Source organism: Osmerus mordax, chromosome 22, assembly GCF_038355195.1.
Source record: "Osmerus mordax isolate fOsmMor3 chromosome 22, fOsmMor3.pri, whole genome shotgun sequence".
Taxonomy (NCBI): domain Eukaryota; kingdom Metazoa; phylum Chordata; class Actinopteri; order Osmeriformes; family Osmeridae; genus Osmerus; species Osmerus mordax.
The window spans coordinates 7,176,884-7,198,937 of NC_090071.1; the positions used below are offsets into that span (position 1 = coordinate 7,176,884).

The window sequence follows — 22,054 nt, forward strand, 5'->3', positions numbered from 1 at the left end:
TTCTGACCCGTGTCCTTTTGATGTTGTTTCCTGTGTAGAGTTGCTGTTATGAAGAGTTGTGCAGTGCGAAGGACACTCCGAATGTGCATCCTTGTACTTTTAATGTAATCCAGAGTTTAAAGCGTAATATTATGCATTCTTTTGAACATGTACATAATATTTTACAGCTATGTATATGATTCAGCAGAAGAAACATGAAAGTTATCTCATCTTATCTAAACCTCTTACTGATCATTGATAAACCTCATTTCACCATATTGGATTGAAAGGTTGAACAGGTGAACAGTTGAGCTTTCAATTCTTCTCTTTCTAGAAGTTGCCCAGAGACCCAGTTTAAGGATAATCTAACAATCCCCTAACCCCTACTCCTAACCATAAAGGAATTAGATGGGTAAAAAAAACAACTGTGACTCTTCTATGTCTCTGGGCATCAATGTTTGGTTTGAACCTGGGTCTGCACTAGCAGCACTCTTGCTATCCCTTCATGAAACTTCTTCAGTTATACTTTTTTGTGCCATTACAACCAAATCACACCCTACTCCCCATACACACTAACAAAGTTAGTGCACTTTATGGAGCATAGTGTTTGATTTGGGACATAGCCTCTACTATCATACAGGATTAACATTGATTTGTATATAAGAAATGGCTACTATCTCACCTCTAAGTTATGTATTGTGGTTTGTAATAAAGACCATTTTTCATCTCTGATGATGTTTGTGTTTTGACTGGGTTGGTTGGGGTGAGTTCAGAATTAGCATGTGTCAAATATGGCCATCTTTAATTCAGGGGCTTAAGTTGTATCTCCCACTCTGTATCATGTTGAGTTTGACCCTTCTGCATGGCATGGGACATAATCCCCTTCAACCATTAGACCCGCTTCTTGAAAAATAAATGGTTGAAATCAAACTCTAGACTAGTAGTCCTATTTGTGCAAATATGGACAAAACGTGTCTGCATTTAGACAAAAGTGGGACGTTATTAAATCCAATTGAATTCCTACTTTCTGTCAATCCTAAAATTAAGTCAGCATCTCGTAATTAAGATAATTACATTACAGTACAGAGTCAATACTGTTCTTTAAGTTAATTACTGTTCTTTTCTTGAAACGAATTGAATCAATAGCCTATACAGGCTACCGTATTTTGGGTCGCTGTTGCTTCATCTGTAAGTAACCTGGGATCACCATAAGGAGGCGCCATATGAAATCAAATGATACATAAACTGTCAGTACACAATCCTTTTTTTTCCACTGTAACTGAATAACTAGCGTCTAATTTTACTTTCAGCATCAGATAAATATCTTGAGATATACTATTTATGGGAAACGTTACATAACAGTTACAAGAACAGTCGGAGAAACTTTTCTTCTTACTAGCCCTGTACCAGCTCCCTCCCCCTCTTCTGAAACCCAAGTTCCCAAATGTTACTCCGCCTATAAAGCCAGGGTATTGGTCCATGAACGGTGTCAGAGTAGCCCACGCTGAGGTCTTCAACATGATGACTGGTCCACCGGTCACAACGCACCACTTTCTGATGTAACCTTCACCACAGGTAATATTTTGGGTCGTTTAAACTTCCATGTTGAAGAGGCCTGTGTAAGAAAAATGCCTGTTTGTGACTTACGGTCATAACCTTTATTTTCACAGCATCTTTTTAAATGCATCGTCTTCCGTTGGAGCCATTGGTGACAGCTCAACAACAGCCTGCATCTAATTTGCTTGTAGGCCTACTACTGCATCTGTTTTACGCTGAGCAAAGCGAACAATACCTGATGAAGATAAAGTTTTGTTCGTTCGGCTCGCGTTAAGCAGGTTCAGGGTGACATCGTGGGGCACATGGACAAAACCTGAGGATTAGCGTAATAGTTGGTATGTGGTGTAGCCAAACTGAAATATTGTTGACCTCCACCTCTGTCATCCAACTTAAAGTGTGCTAAACTAATAAGCAAACCAACCTATTATATTTGTTCTATGTAATTCAAGATATTTAGTTGATTTCGAATGACCGCAAAGGCTCTGAGAACAGGTACGCGTGATTGATGATCATCCTGATCATTATAAAATAACGTAGGCCAAATATTTACATTGCTCTCACTCTCACTCAGACAGATGGACGGGGTCTGCGGTTTATGTTACCATGGGGACCCAAGCCCCGCGGTGAAATGATAATGGCACGACGTTACCTTCTGATTTAGTTCTTAGTTAAACATTAACGGCTTGTGCGTGCGAACTCAGCGGAGAGCCGTGCAGATGGACCATATACAGTTGCGGTTCTAGACAAATTTTACTGGGGGGGGGCAGTGTTTAATCAGAGGGGCACATAAAAAAACCGAAACAAATGATATTTAAACATTAAATACTTTAATTTAGCTTTGCATTAAAATCATACAAACGGCTCTGGCTCTCCCTCCTCCAGCTCCTCAGCTCTCTCAATACCTTGATATGTTTCTCTAACTTTTTTATTTACTGGGGCAAAAAAGGCTGCAATGTCCCTTCCTCGTTTCATGATGACTACTAGAAGAAGAAAAACGTGCACAAAAAAAAACGTGGCCCCTGTAGGCCCCCGTCTAGAAACGCCCCTGAACATATACCAACAGGCGTGATGTCTTCCTATCAACTAATATAGTTTTCCGTTGCCAGGGTCTAATTAGATTGCTTCTACTTCCACATATAGGCTAAATGCTTATAGAATTGATTGATTCTGACCTTTTAACCTCCTTTTTTAAGTCTTAGAACTAAACCAAGCCTTACAAACAGACTGTGAAAACATGTAGGCTACTACTCTTCACTTTGCTAGAACTTTTTTCACAAAACATGAACATGCAGCAAGAAAGTATAGTGTATTTTGACTCACAACTCAAACAACTCAAAATAACTTTAAAGAGCATAAACAGTATAGGCCTAGTTGAAGACAGCTGGCCAAGCACTTAGAGAATAAGAGTTGTAAGATTGAGAGTGATTGTACTGGAAAAACTGAAGCATGCATAAGAGGCATTACCCTTCATCTCTCTTTCTCTTTCCTTTCTCAACACGTAGCTTGCTTTTTTCTCTCCACAATTTTTACACCAAATTTGCAGTGTGTGTGTGTGTCTGTGTGTGTGTGTGTGTTTGGGGGGGGGGGGGGTATTGCCCTTTTTTTCACATTTGCTCTTTGGGAAGATTAGTTTCCAGGCATCAGTTAACATGGGGTTGCCTGGTAACTGCAGACATGTGGATCAGGTGATTTCCATATCATTACTAAAGAACACTCACAATACTGAGTCAGGACACCGCTCACTTCCTGCCAACAGCACCACACTGAGAACAGATCAGATTTGAAGCATGATCCCTACACTTATTTTATAAAACGTTAAGTCAAAGGGGAAGGCTTATGCACAATTGCCAGCTGCACAAGCTGGCTTTAGTGATTGGTGATCGGTATTTCTAACAAATACCAACTTTAGGCTACACAGCTATTCAAATGAACTGCTTCGACTTTCAGCCTAATTGAATTACAGGCATTCTAACTGATTGGGGCCTCTTTCTCTCCTTCCTTCTTTCGTTTTTGTATCGCTGCCTGTCTCTTCCTCCTCTCTCGCTGTGTCTCTTTCTATCTTTCACACAGTGCTTTTCCATGTTGTACCACCAGATGGAGGTGTATATTCTTTTATGTTCATCTCAACAGCTCTGCAAATCAGAACCTCTGCAAGTCTAAGCCTCCTTGACTACTGTAACAGGTGGCTCTGCGTCATAGGCCAAGCTTAGATTGTGTGCACACTTAGGCTACTTGACCTTTCCGGATGTGACCCCTCTCATAGCCACCGAAAAACTGACAACTACAAAATGCAGTCCTGGTATAGTCAATAGCCTATAGACTGAATTTACCTGAAAGTGTTACACAAACAAACATTTTGTTTGTGAGGGCACTATCAACCTAATATTTAAGAATGGATATTGTCATTGTTGTTCTGCCGCCCCCCAATGCTTTTGTCTTCCCTCCACCTCTCCCTTCTCTCACTCTTACCTTCCCTCCGCATCCATTGAAGTCTCCATGGAAACCATGCATAGCCTTCCTAGGTGCACGATGAGTCAAGCACAGTTGCATAATCATTTTTATTGTAGCCTAACAAACGCCAACGCATGTGACTGAATTGACTTCACACTAGTTAGCCTACTGCTTGATTCTAGTTGGAGAGAAACCCGTCATCCAATAGAATTTGCTGTTGTAACTAGGCTTGACATGTTGACAGTAAACCTATTTTAACATTTTAACATCTAAATAACCTTTACCTTGAATCCTGACTGCCCTCTGTCTCTCTCCTCTACAGCTGTCTTGGTTAGGTTGCCTTGGAAACGGACAGGTCCGCACCCAGAGATAGGAACATATTATCACAGCAGCAGTGTGCAGCAGTATGAGTATGCTAAATGATCTGCAATTCATTCTTAACGTTTAATTGGGCAACTGCGGGAGTCTGCAATGTTTTCCAATATAAAATCAGAGATGGGCTTTTGGTGATTGACAGGTGTCAGGGATTCCTTTTCTACAGAGTGCAGAAAAAAATCAGGCAATTTAAATGATACCCATAATCGATTTAAACATATACACACAAATAGCCTAATTTAGTTTCAATCTTTTTAACCCGTGTAGCCTATAATATACGTCTAGCGTTAGGCCTATTCACTCAAGATGTTTAACTGAATTCCAACAGCCCCTGTGCGCGCTTCCGCAGTGCCCCTTTTATCTTCCTCCGTTCTCACAGTGGCATTTCTACCAGACTGCAGCAAATCTCAGCCAATCACTAGCAGACAGACATACCACGTGGCCTTTGTTGCTTTATTCACAAATTCAGGGGTTCTCTGCGCTCCAGCTGCATGAGTCATATCAGAATGGACAGCGATACATTGCATACATACACACACACACACACACACTGATCACAGGTGACATTGCCAATAATAAATGGCAGGTGTGGTTGGAGACTTTGTTCACTGATGATGATGATGATGAAGACCACCGTCACCTGATAAAGATTACTATAATTAAATGGTGGTCAATAGGCGATTCATTTAATGTCACCCATGGACTATGGCTTTGTGCGTTTAGCTTTGTGGAGCACCTGCATCGAGGCTGCACGGATACAGCACCATGGCCAGCGACCACGCAGGGAGCGCGCGCCCATGTTCTGTAATGAATCGCGCGCCCTTGCAGTGGAAGCGCGTTTTTTTCGCACTGAAAAAGCCATCACAGTTGAATACGTAATACCTGTATGCGAGGTTGACTTCCCCTCTGAATTTGACCTTACATTTATCGAACCAATTCGGTACAGGCTATAGGCTGCTAGTGTGGATTGCAGCATACGGTGTTAAACATCTGCATGACTGAGAAGCAGATTAGACTTGCAAATCAAGATCAACTAGGCTTACTTATTCAACCTTTATAAGAGATGCTGTCTCCCGTTTTTATGACTGAACAGGTCTTGCATACTTGCCGTGCATGGGAACATGACTCAGATTGCCTGTTGCAGTGGGTGTCTTGCTCAGTCTTGTTCTGTCCACATGCCGAATCAAACGCAACCATTTGGAGGAGGCTTTTTTTCTACTCGACATAAGACTGCTTGTTTGATGTGACAATGTCATGGCAAAGACTTCAATGGATGCCTTTCACCACGTCTACCCTGCATATGTCAGAATGATCATTCCCCAAAACAGTGCCGGGACGCAAACACAGTCATTTGTTACGATTTATAATTTTTGAGAGTACCATATAAAACATAACGTTTTATCATAGCAACAGTTGGCACATATTGACGGTTAAGTCCGTCCATTTGTTGGTAAAAGTACCATACATTCAAAATTCTGAGGAGAAACATTGGATTCAGGACCATGGAGAGTTCTCCTTTCCTATATCCAGCTCCGAATGACATATAGAAATGTATTACCCCAAAACATGAACGCACATAAGCTATCACTGAAACTCATAGCCTATCGCCTGGGCCACACACAGTCTACAGTTTCCCGAAAACCACATAGAAGGTACAATCAGAATACTCTTTTTTTATACAGCATGCAGTAAATTATACTATCCCTTTCTCCCAGACCCTGTCTTCAGTATCAGATTCCCAAAGATTGGATTTACATAAATAATGAAATGTCTTTAAAGAGACGAGGCAAGGGTCCAACCGGTGAGAGGCCTGCAGGCCTCTTAATTCCACCGGACCCGGTCTATGATATAAACACCTCGCGCCTCTGACCGCGGTCTACCAACCGGGTTTACATTCAGTCCCGCTTTATCAACCAGCAGGATTGGTGTCTGCGCCCGTAAACTTTTGTCCCAATATAAGCTTAAGGATTTATTTTCTCTTGCTTCCTCCTAACGGTCCAGGTCTGTAATACGTCTCCCTTCTCCCTCCTTTTCCTTCTCTTTCTCCTTCTCTCTCTCCCTAGATCCTCCCTCGTTCTTCAGATCTTGGAACACCTCGGTGAAGTAGTGCGGGTCAGCGTTGATGCGAAGCATTGGCCCACTCATCTTATCGATAAGCCCCAGGGCTCGATCCCAAAACGCTTCGCGGCTGGACTCCACCAAGAATGGCTTGAGGGGGTAGGAAATCTCGTTACCCATGTAGGAGTATGCCAGGTACAAGCAGGTGAGAAAGGTGGCCTGGAGCTCATATTCCGAAGCCGTGTCTTCCTCTACGGCCTCCCGGCACAGCAGATACACAAAGACCAGGTTCGCTGGGGAGATAAAACCCTGGTCCTGCCAGCCCTGGACAAGCAGAGACCGGTCCACGTTTCTGAACCACAGGATGATCTCGTTCGGGGAAAGCTCTTTGAGTTTAAAGCAGCGGCGGCACATGAAGTCTGAGAGGCAGCGGAGGAGCTCTCCTGTGGAAGCCTGGAGGATGGAGGGAAAGTCATTAGAAACACTGGACATTAGATCAAATCACATCCACGCAAACAAGCACACACACACCACCTACCTGTACCACCACCCGCCTAGGAGAGAGTAGAGGCCGACCGTTCTGTGTTTGACGACGGTTTTGGTCTGGAACGGTGGGCACAGGGACGGCGATGGGTCCTTGCTTTGGCCCAGGTTTATGGTCATTTATCCCTTTTGTTATGGATTTCTTAAGGTTGTCAGTGTTGAGCTGATCTACCAACGGGTCCGGCCGGGCCTGGCTCGTTGGAGGGTTCGGATTCACCTTTTTTGCGCTTTTCTTTTTTGCAGAGGTAGCGACCAACCGCTTCCATGTCAGCGCGTGTAGCAGCACGGAGTGACGTTTCTTTAAGCTTTTCTCAGGTTTACCGCCGGTCGCAAGGTCCAATTTTTCATCGACACATACACCCCCCTTCCGCGAGCTCGGCGACAGCGACAGAATCGTGCCCATGACTGCAGCGCTCGACCCAGAACACACCGGCGGCACTCCAAGCTCCCTGGTTTGTTCCTGCTGGTGTTTCAGAGCGTCACGCACTCAGATCCATTGACCGTGGGAAGGATGCGCGTGTGTGTGAGCGCGTTAAAATTCCTCCAATAACTCGTTCTCTCTGCCTCTCTCTCGCTCCCTCTCCCTCGCTCTCTCTCCCCTACTCAGACACTCAGCCACTCCTTCTGTCGCAGCCCGGTGCGCGCAGACGCACGCGGCTGATGGAATGGTTAGGCTGCTGTGGGCGTGAGAGATGCTGCAGGTCTAAATTCAGAAAGGGTGCTGCAACAAGCCACCTATCAGCGCATACTCAGTGTTCCTGATGGACAGCTTCCATTACCAATGATTCTTGACCCTCTTCTGTAGTGTCACCGTGGTTGTTTTCTCACAAGATAATTTCCATGGTGGAATAGAGGAAAGCGATAAATTGTGAGCGGAGGAGTTTCTATCCTCCTTGGTAAACTAGTCTCTTCTTTATCCCTCACACACATACACACCTATGACATAAAGGATGTGACGATAGACAGTGATGGGGATGATTTGGCACCTCTAAAGCCACTTAAAGATCCTCGTGTCCTTAAGGCAGGAACAAAGAGAGGAGGGATTGAGCATTACCTACGATTATTCTCTCCCTTTTTTCACACCTCTTGAGCACCTGCCGTACAGGTCTGTTTTTTAAGGAGTATGCTGCTCTCCAGTGGAGAGAGTGTACTATTGCATTTTAAATGCACGGAGGCCCTTGGCCACACTTCAGTTAGACTCGGATTAACTACGGGTTGGCTTTTGTTTCCCAAAATATTAGAGTAATCGCATAATCCTGAAACCTGAATCCAGCAAGATGAATGGTATCAAGGAAAGCCTCGCTTGCTGACAGCGCCCGTGACCTACTTGCACATCAACGGTTAAAGTAAAATAGGTATAATATGAACATGTAGGCCTACAATAATGATGGTAGACCTGCTCATAAAAGTGACAGACAATGTAAAACAATATGGGCTCTGGCTGTAAATACCGAGGTGTCATTTACACGTGTTGTCCACTAGAGGCCAGGCGCACATTGGTGGTTGAGAATGTCCCATCTGTCCACACATCAGGCAGAAATGGGGACAAAGGCGGCTTATAGACACATGCGTGGAGGATGAGTATGATACCGCTGCCGGTAAATTCATGTTTGTATTGACTTCTTGATTCGGTCATGATTCTCTGACGCACATCCCTCGTGAAGACATCCATTCAGACATGGTGGAGATTATGTGGGCCTTACACATTGGTGTAATATATTGCCTTTGCAGACAATATGTAGCCTAAATAGTTTCACAAAATATTGTTTGCCATAACATGAGTGTATATAGTATTTACAAATGTATAAATAAAGACGGTTTGTTTGTTTGGTTAAAATGTAGTTTAATTTTTGTTTTGTTTATTTTTCTTTATTATTGCTAATTTTGCTAATTTCTTGTAACACAGCATAGGCTTCTCTGGTCCTTAAAGGTTCCAAGTATCCCCAACAAGGCCTGGACCATTCTAAGCATAGACTCCTGCCCTGTATATCACAGATGCCAGCCGATATTACAACAGAACGTCCCAGAATACGACATACAAAGACAAAGCACATAATTTACAGCTAATGGTTTAAGACTCGAATATCCAGGATGCATCGCAACAAAACAAAGCATCGCCGGGTTGAGGTTGAACCTTACGTGCAGACCCAGAATCAGCTTTCCGTACGAACATACCCCACCTCCACCGGTATAGACTAAAACGGTTAAACTGAGCGGAGATCGGTGTCTATAGACTGCTTTCACCCCCACCTCCCCCTCCCATCTCTTATTGCTGACGACTGTGGGCTATTCGCTGCAGGGGGGAGGCGAGGAGAGCGGAGCGGCAGAAGGCTCATTGTGTGTTGGGTAGAGAGGGGGTTTCGAAGTGGGGGGAGCGAGAGCGTGCTTGGAGGCTGAACTCTCGCTTTTGTCGCCTGTGGTGGAGGGAGGCGGATTAAGTAGCCTTCTCGCTATCACACATCGTGCCCGGTTCCTTCGTGATTTTCATCATCATGCCCGTTACTGAGGATACACCGAGACCGGGAACATGATGCAAATATAGGATAAAAGAGGAGGACGTCTGCCTCAGCTGGGGAATCGGTAAATGGTGCGAACACCGTGCTGACGGCGGAGATGAGAAGAAAGGGGGACAATAGGAAAGGATGAACGGATGGAGGATAGACATGGCCCCCCGGTAGACACGCGCCTCCGGTTTACCGCATCTCTGATCTCGCACCGCCCTCTGTCTGACTGAAGGTCTGGCTGTCTCGGGGAGGAACCGAACAGTCTTCACTGGGAGGCACTGATTATAGGCTATAGAAATATTGAGCCTGTTGTTCATGTTTGTGTGATTTCACAGCGAGGGGTGTGTATAGTCTGTGAATCTGTGCGAAGGGTGTGTTTGAATACAAGGTGGGCTGTTGCCAGACAGGCTATATGAGCTGACTTTTTAGGGGTGTGTTTGAGTGTATGTGTACAATAATTGGTTGACAAAGTGTGTGCAAGAGAGTTGAAGGAGTGTGTGTGTATGAACCATGGGTAACGCAGAGAGTATGGAGTCCCAGTTGGCGGTGATCCGGGCCAGGAGTGCCCCGGTCAAACTGCCCATGCCTGACCCTGCAGAGCTGGAGGAAAGGTTCTCCATCGCATTGGTATGTAACACACACACACACACACACCCACACACACGCACGCCCATACACACACACATGCAAACGCCCATGCAAACATGCACACCCACAAACACACATACACACAGACATCCATGCACACGCCCATACACACACACACACACACACACACCACATGCCCACTCCCTCATGCTCCTCACTGATCTATGCTTTTGGTTGGCTTGTTCTGACAAAGCACAACACTTCTGGCAGGGTGCTGAAAATGTGTGTGTGTGTTGGTGTTTACGCTGATCCATTGTGGCTGACTGGTTTAAATTGATCAGCGTTGTTTGGAATATCCTTCATATACTGAACTTGCGGCGTCTTCCAATGAGACGCTGCCATATTTAATTCAATGTGTTCATGTGTTGTGTGTTTGTGCATGTGTGTGTGTGAGTATCAGTGAGGTTCTTTCATATGCACACGCACACTCATGTTTTATTCACTACTCTCACATGCTTGTATCTCTTCGCTGATGAGCGAATGTTTGTCTTCAGTAGAGATAGAATATCCACTGAGAAGAAACGGTGTGTGTGTGTGTCAGCAAGACTGTCCTATTTGTTTCTTTTTTTCTCTCTCATCCCTTTTTCTCTTTTCTTTCGCTCCCTGCTGTCTCTCTCCATTTTCTCCCCCCTCTCTCAGAATTCAATGAACCTACCTCCAGACAAGGTGCGTCTGCTGCGTTGCTACGACAACGAGAAGAAATGGGAGTTAATATGTGATCAGGTGAGACAGGAGGGGGGGAAAGTATGTCAAACCAGAAACTAAGACGCGTGTGTGTGTGTTTGTGTGTGTATATGCGTGTTTGTGCGTGCATTAGCAAAAGGAAGTTTCACCAATGGGGTATGCTCCTACCGTTATAGCCTTTGCACACTAGGACATGGTCTTGGACTGCGTGTATATATGCATACCTGTGTTGGATGATTGGGGGAGGGGGTGTTTAACATTGTGAAGGCGTTGTTGACAGCGAGTGTTGTTGACGGTTTGTGTTTATAACTTTGTGTGTGTGTGTTGCAGGAGAGGTTCCAGGTGAAGAACCCCCCTCACACATACATCCAGAAGCTGCGGGGGTTCCTCGACCCCGCTGTCACGCGCAAGGTGGGCCGCCACTCTGTTGCCTCGGTTACGCACCCTCACTCGTCGGGCTTTTTGCTCTATGTGCTAAAGCTGTAATAACCATGGTGACCGTCTCTCAAGCCTCGAAGATGAGATGATCAACTTGGCTGATACGCGGTGTAAACATTGCGCCTTGAAGAGGATGAAGGCTCACTTCTTTATGTTTCCCTTCAGAAATTCAGGAGGAGAGTGCAGGAGTCCACTCAAGTGCTCCGAGAGCTGGAGATCTCACTACGGACAAACCACATTGGGTGAGTGTGGGATGGTGTGCTGGAGAGTGTGTGTGTGTGTGTGTGTGATGTTAAATGCCTGTCTCCTGCCTACAGGTGGGTGAGGGAGTTTCTAAATGAGGAGAACCAGGGTCTGGATGTCCTTGTGGAGTATCTGTCCTTTGCTCAGTACGCCGTCACGTAAGACTGATTTGGTTTTATCTATCTGTCTGTATGTGTGTGTATGTACAGGTGTGTGTATGTGTTGACTTTTGCATGGAAGACTATATGGTAGTCTTCCATGGTATATATGGTATATGTTTGTCAAACATATTTGCGTTAAATCTCTGTGATGGTTTTGACTTGTATGTGTATGTGTATGTGTGTGTGTGTGTGTAGGTTCGATGGGGAGGTATCGGAGCCCAGTACTGAGTCCTCCGTAGATTCTCCCTGGAGCCGTTCTATAGAGGATCTCCATGGCGACAGCAACCTGCCTTCACCCTCCAGTGGCAACAATGTACCACGCGCTTCTCGCCACTCCATAAGGTAACACACACACAATAGATCTCGGACACACACACACACAGTCCACGCAACGCAAACATCCAAGACGCATATACAGTTTGCAGAGGAGTTGTGAGGGAAATGGTGAACATGCTGGTGTTAATGATTCAAACCCTGCTGTTAGTTCTACGTTGGTGTCCAGGTCCAACACACTACCCAGCCGGAAGACGCTGAAGAACTCCCGTCTGGTCTGTAAGAAGGACGACGTCCACGTCTGTGTAATGTGTCTGCGTGCCATCATGAACTACCAGGTAAGAGGCCCTCTTTCAGTTCCCACACGTCCTAACAGAGAGACTAAACTACACGACAGTCTTCCACTTTTATATCCCTGTAGAATGATGTTCAATTAGATGGATGCATCCAGCTCTACTCTTTTCAACCCTAACCCCGAAAGATAACTTAAGTTCAAATGAACTTCTCCCTAACAGGAGCAGTAGGCTGTTTGCGGGGCAGTTTTCACAACACACGGGGGAAGGATGTATATGTGTGCGTGGAAGCGTGGTGGGGCTGGGGGGTATTTTCCGGAATGACCCTCTCACCTTTTTCCTCTCTCTCTCTCTCTCTCTCTCTCTCTCTCTCTCTCTCTCTCTCTCTCTCTCTCTCTCTCTCTCTCTCTCTCTCTCTCTCTCTCTCTCTCTCTCTCTCTCTCGCTCTCGCTTCTCTCTCTCGCTTCTCTCTCTCTATCTCTCTCACTCTCTCTCTTTCTCTCACTCCCCTCTCCCTCCCCATTCCTTTCTGTGCAGTATGGCTTCAACATGGTCATGTCCCATCCTCATGCTGTGAATGAGATAGCCCTGAGCCTCAATAACAGGAACCCCAGGTGAGTACACCCCAGCATAGCCCCAAAACAACATCCATTTTCACTCTAGAACGTACCACTGAAGGATCGGTATAAATCTGTAACCCCCCCCCCTGCCCCCCCTCAGGACCAAGGCACTGGTGTTGGAGCTGCTTGCTGCTGTGTGTCTGGTCAGGGGGGGTCATGAGATCATCCTGGCTGCCTTTGATCACTTCAAAACGGTAGGAGCCAGTGTGCTTACCAAATTACTGGAACATTTTGATTCAATGCCGCAATATTGCTGTTCAGTGCTGCTGTAACAATGCATCAATCTGCCTGCCTGTCTATCTGTCTCTGTGATGCACAGACACAGAGTAGAAGTTAACAGAATAAGGAACATCATCCATTTGTATTGACCAAGTAAAATATTTAGTTTTCACTGCACATTAAGTACAGCTATGAAATCTTAATTATGTCACTGCAATCCCAAGAGATAGTCTATCTCTCTATCTCATTCTCTTTTTTCTCTGTCCTCTATGCCCATCTCTCTCTCTCTCGCTCTCTCTTCTCTCTCTCTCTCTCTCTCTCTCTCTCTCTCTCTCTCTCTCTCTCTCTCTCTCTCTCTCTCTCTCTCTCTGTACCCAGGTGTGTTCTGAGACAATGCGCTTTGAGAAGCTGATGGAGCATTTCAAGAATGAGGACGACAACATTGACTTCATGGTATAACACACACATTTTGTGAATATCTAGTTTGGTTTGCTGCAACATGAATCTGTACAACTACAAAGTCTTATCTGTGCAATTCCAGAGTTTATATAAGGAAAAATATTCTCATCTCTTTCTACAATGTTCTGACCCAGATTAACTATTAATTGTTTTTTGTGTGTTTGTGTGCGTGTGGATGGGGTGTGTGTGTACAGGTGGCTTGTATGCAGTTCATCAACATTGTGGTTCACTCAGTGGAGGACATGAACTTCAGAGTCCATCTGCAGTACGACTTCACCAAACTCTGCCTGGATGATTACCTTGAGGTTAGAACACACACACACACACACACACCCTCTCTCTCTTTCTCTCTCTGTCACAAACTAGGAAGGGTCAAGTTGTGTTTTAGGTAAAGTGCTACCCAGCCCTAACCCTGCTGCAGTGTGTGTGCTACCCAGCCCTAACCCTGCTGTGCTGCCTGTGCTACCCAGCCCTAACCCTGCTGTGCTGCCTGTGTTACCCAGCCCTAACCCTGCTTTGCTGCCTGTGCTACACAGCCCTAACCCTGCTGTGCTGCCTGTGTTACCCAGCCCTAACCCTGCTGTGCTGCATGTGTTACCCAGCCCTAACCCTGCTGTGCTGCCTGTGTTACCCAGCCCTAACCCTGCTGTGCTGCCTGTGTTACCCAGCCCTAACCCTGCTGTGCTGCCTGTGATACCCAGCCCTAACCCTGCTGTGCTGCCTGTGCTACCCAGCCCTAACCCTGCTGTGCTGCCTGTGTTACCCAGCCCTAACCCTGCTGTGCTGCCTGTGCTACCCAGCCCTAACCCTGCTGTGCTGCCTGTGCTACCCAGCCCTAACCCTGCTGTGCTGCCTGTGCTACCCAGCCCTAACCAGGCTGTGCTGCCTGTGCTACCCAGCCCTAACCCTGCTGTGGTGCCTGTGTGTCCCTGTAGAGGCTGAAGCACACGGAGAGCGACCGTCTGCAGGTGCAGATCCAGGCCTACCTGGACAACGTGTTCGACGTGGGGACCCTGCTGGAGGACGCAGAGACCAAGACGGCTGCCCTGGAGAGGGTGGAGGAGCTGGAGGAGAGCATGACCCATGTGAGGAGAGAACACACACACACTTGAATACATAGGACCCCACACACATATTTAAGCTGACACACACACGGATACACACACATACACCCACACATGCGCTGACACAGGCACTCAAAGATACACACACACATTCATACGCCAACACCTTGGAATACATACACTAATGATTCCTGTTTTTTGTCAAATGTTGTTACTGTGAGGTACTTCAACAATGCTTACTGTGTGTTTCTCTGCAGATGTCTGAGAGGCTCCTGGACACAGAGAACGAGGCCATGGCCAAGATAGTAGAGCTGGAGAAACAGCTGATGCAGACCAACAAAGATCTGGACAGCATAAGGGTCAGTTAGTTCATTTGTTGATTCATTGATTCATAATTGACTAACTGTTAGTCCGTTAGTTCCACTTCTATACATGCAATGAGGTAATTTTACAATCGATCCACTGTACCATTTAAATAGGTTAATGCTAGACAAATTAAGTAAGTTACCCGTGCTAATGGTAGGCCTGGATGAGCAAGTGTCAGGTTTTTTGAGTGCTTGGGTGTTAATGCAACTAACAAACAGCTAACCGTGTGCTAAAGGTGGACAACAGATATTGTCTGTGCTTACTGTGCTGGTGTCGTGCAGGAGGTGTATGCTAGCGCCAACACGCAGGTCCACACTCTGAGAAGGATCGTGAAGGAGAAGGACCAGACCATCCGCCGGCAGAGCAGACTGGAACGCCAGGCGCAGGAGGGAGGGGGCGCCAAAGAGGCCCAGGCAGGAGGCGGGGTGCACCCCCTGAGGGGTGAGGGGGATGGTGGGGTGTCAGACATACCCTCACCCTCACCCCCCCTAGGCACCGCCCTCTCCCCAAGCCCAGAGTCCATGGCTTATAACACTATCGGCCCCGGGATGGGGATGCCGGCCCCTCCCCCGCCCCCGCCCCCTCCACCAATGCCAGAGATGTTGGGAATGAGTGAGTGTTTTTTTAAGCCTATCAGAGTGCTTGTTGTTGCTGTAAAGGACGTTAAGAAGCTAACAACAATAAACAAACAATAGAACACTGGTAATCTTTTAAGTTGGTGTTCCAAGAATTAAAATCCAAATTAATTTACAAGTTCCTCTTTTTCTCCTTCTAAACTCCTCCCCCCAGTGTCGAATGGACCCTATCCCGCCCCTCCCCCGCCTGCTCCTCCTCCCCCGCCCCCTCCTCCTCCCCCTCCCTGCCGCTCCATGGAGACCACGTGCTCCGGGCCCCTGCCCCCCCCTCCTCCCCCCGTGGCCCCCCCTCTCCCTGGGTGTGGAGGATCACCCACTGTCATTTTCAACTCTGGCTTGGCAGGTAAGGCCTGTGTGTGTGCGTGCATGTGTTTTCAGGAAGATAACTACTTTGTCTTAGAGTAGTACCTAACCCTTTGTAGATTGTGTTAATATGTACCTCATTCAATATCTCATGTTTTTTCTTCAATTTCCTTCAGTTTTCCTGCTTTTGCCTGGCTTCTCTTCTCGGTATACTATACTGTAACCTTCTCTAATGTTCTGTCTCGGTTCTCTCCCTGTTCTTCTTCTGCTCTCAGAGGGCCCTCTGAAGCTGTTCTGTAGGTTTCCTCTTAACGCTCTCTCTCTTTCCTCCTGATACACACACGCACACCCAAACCCAAATACACACACACACTGTTCTTTCATCGTGTTATAAATGTACAACTCCTAGTCACCAGGGGCAAACTGAGATACCCTGATACAGAGTTATTTTCAAATCTGTAATCTGGATTGTTTTAACTCACTGTTTACCTAAATATCATGGTTTTGGACCAGGTTCATTTCCACGTCCATCAAGTTTCTAAATCCAGATTAGAGAATTGGCCGTGTCTAAATGTAACTGGTCCCGGTTATCGGGGATGTTCAGCATGTTCGGTAAGACAAATACTGCAAGAACCATGATGTGAATGTTTTAATAGTTTGGATGGGTTTGCAGTGGTCTGGATTAGGATGAATGCTCCTGAACTATCCCTTTAAAAAATGATATTGTCATACTCAGTCTGACCCTTTTCTGACCCCTGTTGTGTTGGATTCTTCTCTCAAATGCAGTGACTCCCTACTCTCTGTGTCTCTCATTTGCGATCCCTTTTAACATTTCCATTCCATATTACAATCTTACTTTGTGGAAAATTATAATAATTAATTACATAAAGTATTGTTAAGCTCTCTCTTTCTCTCCCTCTTTCCCTCCAGCTGTTAAGATTAAGAAGCCCATTCAGACTAAATTCAGGATGCCAGTATTCAACTGGGTCGCCCTAAAGCCCAGTCAGATCAATGGAACGGTCTTCAACGACATTGACGACGAGAGAATCCTCCAGGTTTGCACAGTCACTGAGTGTGCATAAACACACACAAACAAACACACACATACATACATACATACAGACATACACACGCACATGCACACACTATAACAGGAGATGTGTGCTACAGGAGTTGAACGTGGAGGAGTTTGAGGAGATGTTTAAGACCAAGGCCCAGGGCCCAGCGGTGGATGTCACCCTGAGCAGGCAGAAGGCCCCTCAGAAAGGCCCCAGCAGAGTCTCCCTCCTGGAGGCCAACAGGGCCAAGAACCTGGCCATTACCCTCCGCAAGGCCGGCCAGGGGCCTGAGCTCATATGCAGGGCCATCGTGACGTAAGCCCCCCGGACCCCAAACCACCTGACTCCCTAGCAAACTCCACATCCTCCTCATCCTTCTTGCTGCGACTCTTTCTCGCTCTGTCTGCCCATAGTGCCTTTCTTCCTTTTTTTCTTAACCTCCACCCCCCTTTCTACCCCTCTCTCTTTTGTCTCTCTCTGTCCTGGCCCCCTCCCTGCCCCTGCCCCCCCCCCTCTCCCATTTCTCTCGCCATTTATATTTCTGAAAGTGTTCTGAAAGGCCTAAGAACCCAGTGTCTGTCGGTCTGTGTGTTCCTTAACCTCTGCGTGTTCTCCGCTCTGTACCGTAGCTTTGACCTGCGCGCCGTGCGGATGGACTTTGTGGAGTGCCTGATGCGCTTCCTGCCCACCGAGGGCGAGGTGAAGGTCTTACGGCAGTACGAGAGGGACAGAAAGCCCCTGGAGGCCCTGAGCGACGAGGACAGGTTCATGATGCAGTTCAGCCGCATTGAGAGGGTGGCCCAGCGCATGTCCATCATCACCTTCATGGGCAACTTCACTGATAATATCCAGATGCTCACCCCGGTAAGACACACACACACACGCTACTGTGTGACATCAGTGTCATTTACTAGATGGTTGGATTTTTATACAATGTCTATATTTTGCACTGCCATACTGTACGTGTAGTTGCAGGGATTACATTTGACCTTCACTTATCAAAGAAACACATAAACACACACACAAAATAATAAGGATTGATGTCATTGATTATCTTTCTATTTTCTGGTGGCAGCAACTCCATGCCATCATCGCTGCATCTGTGTCGATCAAGTCTTCCCAGAAACTCAAGAAGATTCTAGAGGTGTGTGAGATACCTGTCTTTCAGTAATAAGCCTCTCACTGTCTCTTTCTCTCTCTCACTGTCTCTTTCTCTCTCTCTCTCTCCTTGAATTGCCTTTTTAAGTCTAATAATAGTACCAGATAACCCTTTGTGTGTGTGTGTCTGTGTGTGTGTGTGTCTGTGTGTGCATGTGTGTGGTTATTAGATTATCCTGGCTCTGGGGAACTACATGAACAGCAGCAAGAGAGGAGCTGTGTATGGGTTCAAGCTGCAGAGTTTAGACCTGGTAAGAGACATCCAGACACTGTGCTGCTTTCACAAAGCAAACACACTCGTCTGTTTCACACACACTTCATACTTTATGAACATAGTTATTTAACATAGTTAAAACACGTGTGTCTAATTGTGTGCGTGCTTATTCCTCCTCAAGCTACTGGAGACTAAGACCACTGACAGGAAGCTGACTCTGCTACACTACATAGCTAATGTAGTGAGAGAGAAATACCCTACTGTTGCTCTCTTCTACAATGAGCTGCACTATGTAGAGAAGGCTGCCGCAGGTGAGTGTGTGTGTGTGTTCCTGTGAAACCCTGAATATAATAACAGTTATTCCAGGAGTAACGAGACGCCACGAGAACACACAAGTCCAACCATTCATTTGACATTGTGTGTGTGTGCGTGTGTGTTGTGCAGTTTCTCTGGAGAACGTGGTGTGTGACGTGAAGGAGCTGCAGCGAGGCATGGAGCTGACCTGGAGGGAGTACAGCATGCATGGCCACAATGCCACGCTCAAAGACTTCATCAGCAAGCACGAGACCCGCCTGCAGAAAATACAGGAGGATGCGCGCATAGCGCAGGCAAGGCACACACACACACAGACAGAGACACACACTCCTTCACACTTATCAGACGACTAAAATCTCTTTATTTCTCTGACGGCTGTGTTCTTGTCTCAGGATGCGTTTGATGACGCCGTCAAGTTCTACGGGGAGAGTTCTAAGACGATGCCCCCCTCCGTGTTCTTCCCTGTGTTTGTGCGTTTCATCAAAGCCTACAGGGTGAGCAGGACGTGTGGGTGTTAGCAAGCTCCATTTCCATTTGTGGAGAGAAAAAAGATGACTCAAAAGAACAACTCAGTACTTGTCTGTCTATTACTCACTCTGTTTCTCTCTCTCTCTCTCTCTCTCTCTCTCTCTCTCTGTCTCTCTGTCGCTCTCTCTCTGTGTCTCTCTCTCCTATCTCTGTCTCTCACTTTCTCTATCACTTTCTCTCTCCCGCTCTCTCTCTTTGTCTCTTTCTTTTTCTCTCATTATCTTTTTGTTTACTCCTTTGTGTGGGTGTGTGTGTGTGTGTGTGTGTGTGTGCAGCTGGCCGATGAGGAGAACGAGCAGAAAAGGAGACAGGAGCAAATGATGCTGGAGAAACTGGAGCAAGAGGAACATCAGCACGAGGAGGTGGAGCCCAAGGTACAGCCCGTTACCATGGAGACACGCCTCACGGTCCTGCGCCGTGTGTCGCCATGGTGACCGCCTCATCACTGTGACATTCCGTGTCTTCACAGTGGAATAGAAAAAACGGATTCTTTCTCTTTCTGCTTCTCTCCCACTCCCACTCTCTCTCACTCACTCACACACGCACACACACACACAGTCTCCCTCACACAAGGGTAAACGTCAGCAGGTGGAGCTGATCACAGAGCTGAGGAAGCGTCAGACTGGGAAGGACAGCCGACATGTTTATGAAGGCAAAGACGGAGCCATAGAGGATATCATCACAGGTACACACACACACACACAAAAACAAACATACACAGACATACAAACATTACGCGTGCACACAGACAAACACAGACACATACACATACTGCTGTGTGCTGCCGTTTTCCTTTTTTTTTTTTTTGCTGTGATCTAATTGGCTGTTTTCTGGCTGCAGTGCTGAAAACCGTCCCATTCACTGCCAGGACAGCTAAACGCAGCTCTCGGTTCTTCTGTGATCCCGCCCACACTGAAGAACACTACTGAGCTCTGAGCTACCGAGAAAGAAAGAAAGACAGAAAGGAGTGGTAGAATAGGAATGGGAGGGATTAAGAGAGTGCATGATAGAGAATGAGAGAGATACAAGAGAGAGAGAAAATAAAACCTCAACCACTCATGTATTGTCTTTACCGAGCAGAGAGACTGGCTCTGAACTCTGTTTCACAATGACCTGGGATGAAGCCTATCTCCTCACTACTCTCCATTACTCCCCTGTGCTCACAGACTTCAAACCTTGGACTCAATCAGCACTTTTTGCAAATCTCATCAATTCAAAAGAAATAATTTAAGAGGACATGGTTGGATTAGATGGTGGAAGAGATTGAAAGAGGAAGAGGAGGAGGAAGACTGACAGGCATGTTTTTTTGTTGAACATTCCAACAGATTCTTACTGATGCTATTATGAAGGGCTGTTAATTTCATGAGTTTAGACTGGACTTGTTATTGAATTGCAGTAATACCAGAGTCATGTGTAGGGAGAGTATTTGCTCAACATTGGATATGGTGCCTCCCTGCAATTAAGTAACTAAACTTGCAATGATAATTTTTAGTTTAAATTCCAGATGTTGAATTCAACGTGGTTTAAAATAAAATAACATAAAACCATTCCATCAAATAAATTGAGATTGGTCTAATGTTGACTTGGATGCACCACACAGGCCCAAATGGTTCTTGTGTTTATTTTTTAATAGAACCTTAATGATCAAACTCAGCATCTACAGAATGGCTCTGGTTACCTGTGTTTATTGTGAGCTATTAAATGCTTGTACAGAACACTGAAAAAAATACAAAAAACATTATTGTTCCAAAAAACAAAAAAAAACTCACAACCCCAAAAACAGGTGAAACACCATCAGTCCAAATGATGACTGTGAAACAGTCAGACTTGTACAGTGTTTCTACATCCACCACATTTACTGTGTTTGCTACTGTATTTGCTACCTTTATCCTAAACAATACAGGTTGTTAACTTATCTTACTGTAACTTCACCAAACTTTCTGTCACACACACACACACACCTTGGTGCTAATGTGTTTCTGCTAATCGATGCTACGTCTTGTTATTGTAAGGATGTAGCGTTTTAGATCATGGAGACAGACTAACACTTTGACATCACACACACACACACACACACACACATGGGTGCTACGTGTTTCTGCTAATCGATGCTATGTCTTGTTATTGTAAGGATGTAGCATTTTAGATCATGGAGACAGACTAACACCTTGACATCACACACGTACACACACACGCACACACACACACACACGTACACACACTTTCCACTTAACACTGCTCCCTCCCTGGCTGTCTCATGACCAACCCTGGGCAAGATAGACCTCTCCATTTCAAATCAAACTATTAAAAAGAAAACAGGAATGTGAGTGACAACAGCACAATACTTTTCTACTATGTGTATATATATTTTCTAGGGAATCCTGCTCATTGCCTGTACCCTGCTTTGTGAGTGTTCCTCAATGTTGATGTTGAATCCTGCACATGTTGTGTAAATAAATGCTTCCCTGTCAGACTGTGAGGCCCTGCCTTTCTGGGTTTTATTTGGAATTGTGTCTGTATCATTAGACTTACTATACCCCAGAGAACAGAATACTTTATGGTAGAGTTTGTATGCATATTGTAAATCACAAGAGGGCAGCATTTCACCATACCCCTCAAAGCGAGATACGCCCTTGCAAAACATTATACTTGCAGTCTATCATCGTTTAAAAAAACAACTGATTGCGCGTTACAAACCCCTTGTGTATTAATTTGAATAACTGACCCTAGGTCTAGGCTACTGCATGACCCAAGTCTACCAATCTACTCTACTGCACTCGATCAATTAATCAAATGTAATATAGAGCACATACAAACAACCTTCCAAACCACCGAACATCAAAAAATCTGATTAATTGATATTACGTAAGATAATCTCTGATTTCTGATTGGCTGGAAGGTAATGGGC

The 22,054-nt window shown here is 45.8% G+C and overlaps 3 protein-coding genes across 4 annotated transcripts in view; 2 read left to right on the forward strand and 1 right to left on the reverse strand.

Moving 5' to 3' along the window:
• The window catches only part of kalrnb (kalirin RhoGEF kinase b), a 29,493-nt gene extending 28,784 nt beyond the window's left edge, over positions 1 to 709 (forward strand). The window contains exon 49 of the mRNA XM_067260985.1: positions 1 to 709. This exon is cut by the window's left edge and continues 1,207 nt beyond it. The gene's annotated coding sequence lies outside the window, so the exon portion shown is untranslated.
• Positions 710 to 5,773: 5,064 nt separating this feature from the next.
• cdk5r2a (cyclin dependent kinase 5, regulatory subunit 2a (p39)) lies at positions 5,774 to 7,366 on the reverse strand. The gene is made up of 2 exons (XM_067260713.1): positions 6,959 to 7,366; positions 5,774 to 6,873 (listed from the first exon to the last, which is right to left on the reverse strand). The coding sequence occupies exons 1-2, from the start codon at positions 7,364 to 7,366 to the stop codon at positions 6,352 to 6,354; spliced, it is 930 nt and encodes a 309-aa protein (XP_067116814.1). The 3' UTR covers positions 5,774 to 6,351.
• A 2,611-nt stretch (positions 7,367 to 9,977) lies between these two features.
• Positions 9,978 to 20,802, forward strand: LOC136965908 (formin-like protein 2). 2 transcript variants are annotated; one of them, XM_067260210.1, is made up of 27 exons: positions 9,978 to 10,094; positions 10,755 to 10,838; positions 11,130 to 11,210; positions 11,403 to 11,479; positions 11,555 to 11,638; positions 11,837 to 11,983; positions 12,144 to 12,252; positions 12,745 to 12,821; positions 12,928 to 13,021; positions 13,425 to 13,499; positions 13,700 to 13,810; positions 14,441 to 14,590; positions 14,827 to 14,928; positions 15,217 to 15,547; positions 15,725 to 15,913; positions 16,149 to 16,169; positions 16,804 to 16,928; positions 17,044 to 17,246; positions 17,561 to 17,795; positions 18,007 to 18,075; positions 18,260 to 18,340; positions 18,485 to 18,614; positions 18,748 to 18,911; positions 19,011 to 19,112; positions 19,422 to 19,520; positions 19,705 to 19,831; positions 19,987 to 20,802. In XM_067260210.1, the coding sequence occupies exons 1-27, from the start codon at positions 9,978 to 9,980 to the stop codon at positions 20,073 to 20,075; spliced, it is 3,273 nt and encodes a 1,090-aa protein (XP_067116311.1). In that variant the 3' UTR covers positions 20,076 to 20,802. The 2 variants fall into 2 exon arrangements, with proteins under 2 accessions (XP_067116311.1, XP_067116310.1); XM_067260209.1 differs by lacking the exon at positions 16,149 to 16,169 and having other exon boundaries at positions 15,217 to 15,536; positions 15,690 to 15,913.
• The last annotated feature ends 1,252 nt before the right edge of the window (positions 20,803 to 22,054 follow it).

Bases quoted from the DNA above. Each gene is read 5' to 3' on its own strand.
- cdk5r2a (XM_067260713.1), bottom strand. From the start codon at position 7,366: ATGGGCACGATTCTGTCGCTGTCGCCGAGCTCGCGGAAGGGGGGTGTA. The intron at 6,874-6,958 runs GTAGGTGGTGTG...TCCATCCTCCAG, and splicing joins CTAGGCGGGTGGTGGTACAG to GCTTCCACAGGAGAGCTCCT.
- LOC136965908 (XM_067260209.1), top strand. From the start codon at position 9,978: ATGGGTAACGCAGAGAGTATGGAGTCCCAGTTGGCGGTGATCCGGGCC. The intron at 12,253-12,744 runs GTAAGAGGCCCT...CTTTCTGTGCAG, and splicing joins GTGCCATCATGAACTACCAG to TATGGCTTCAACATGGTCAT. The intron at 17,247-17,560 runs GTAAGCCCCCCG...TCTGTACCGTAG, and splicing joins ATATGCAGGGCCATCGTGAC to CTTTGACCTGCGCGCCGTGC.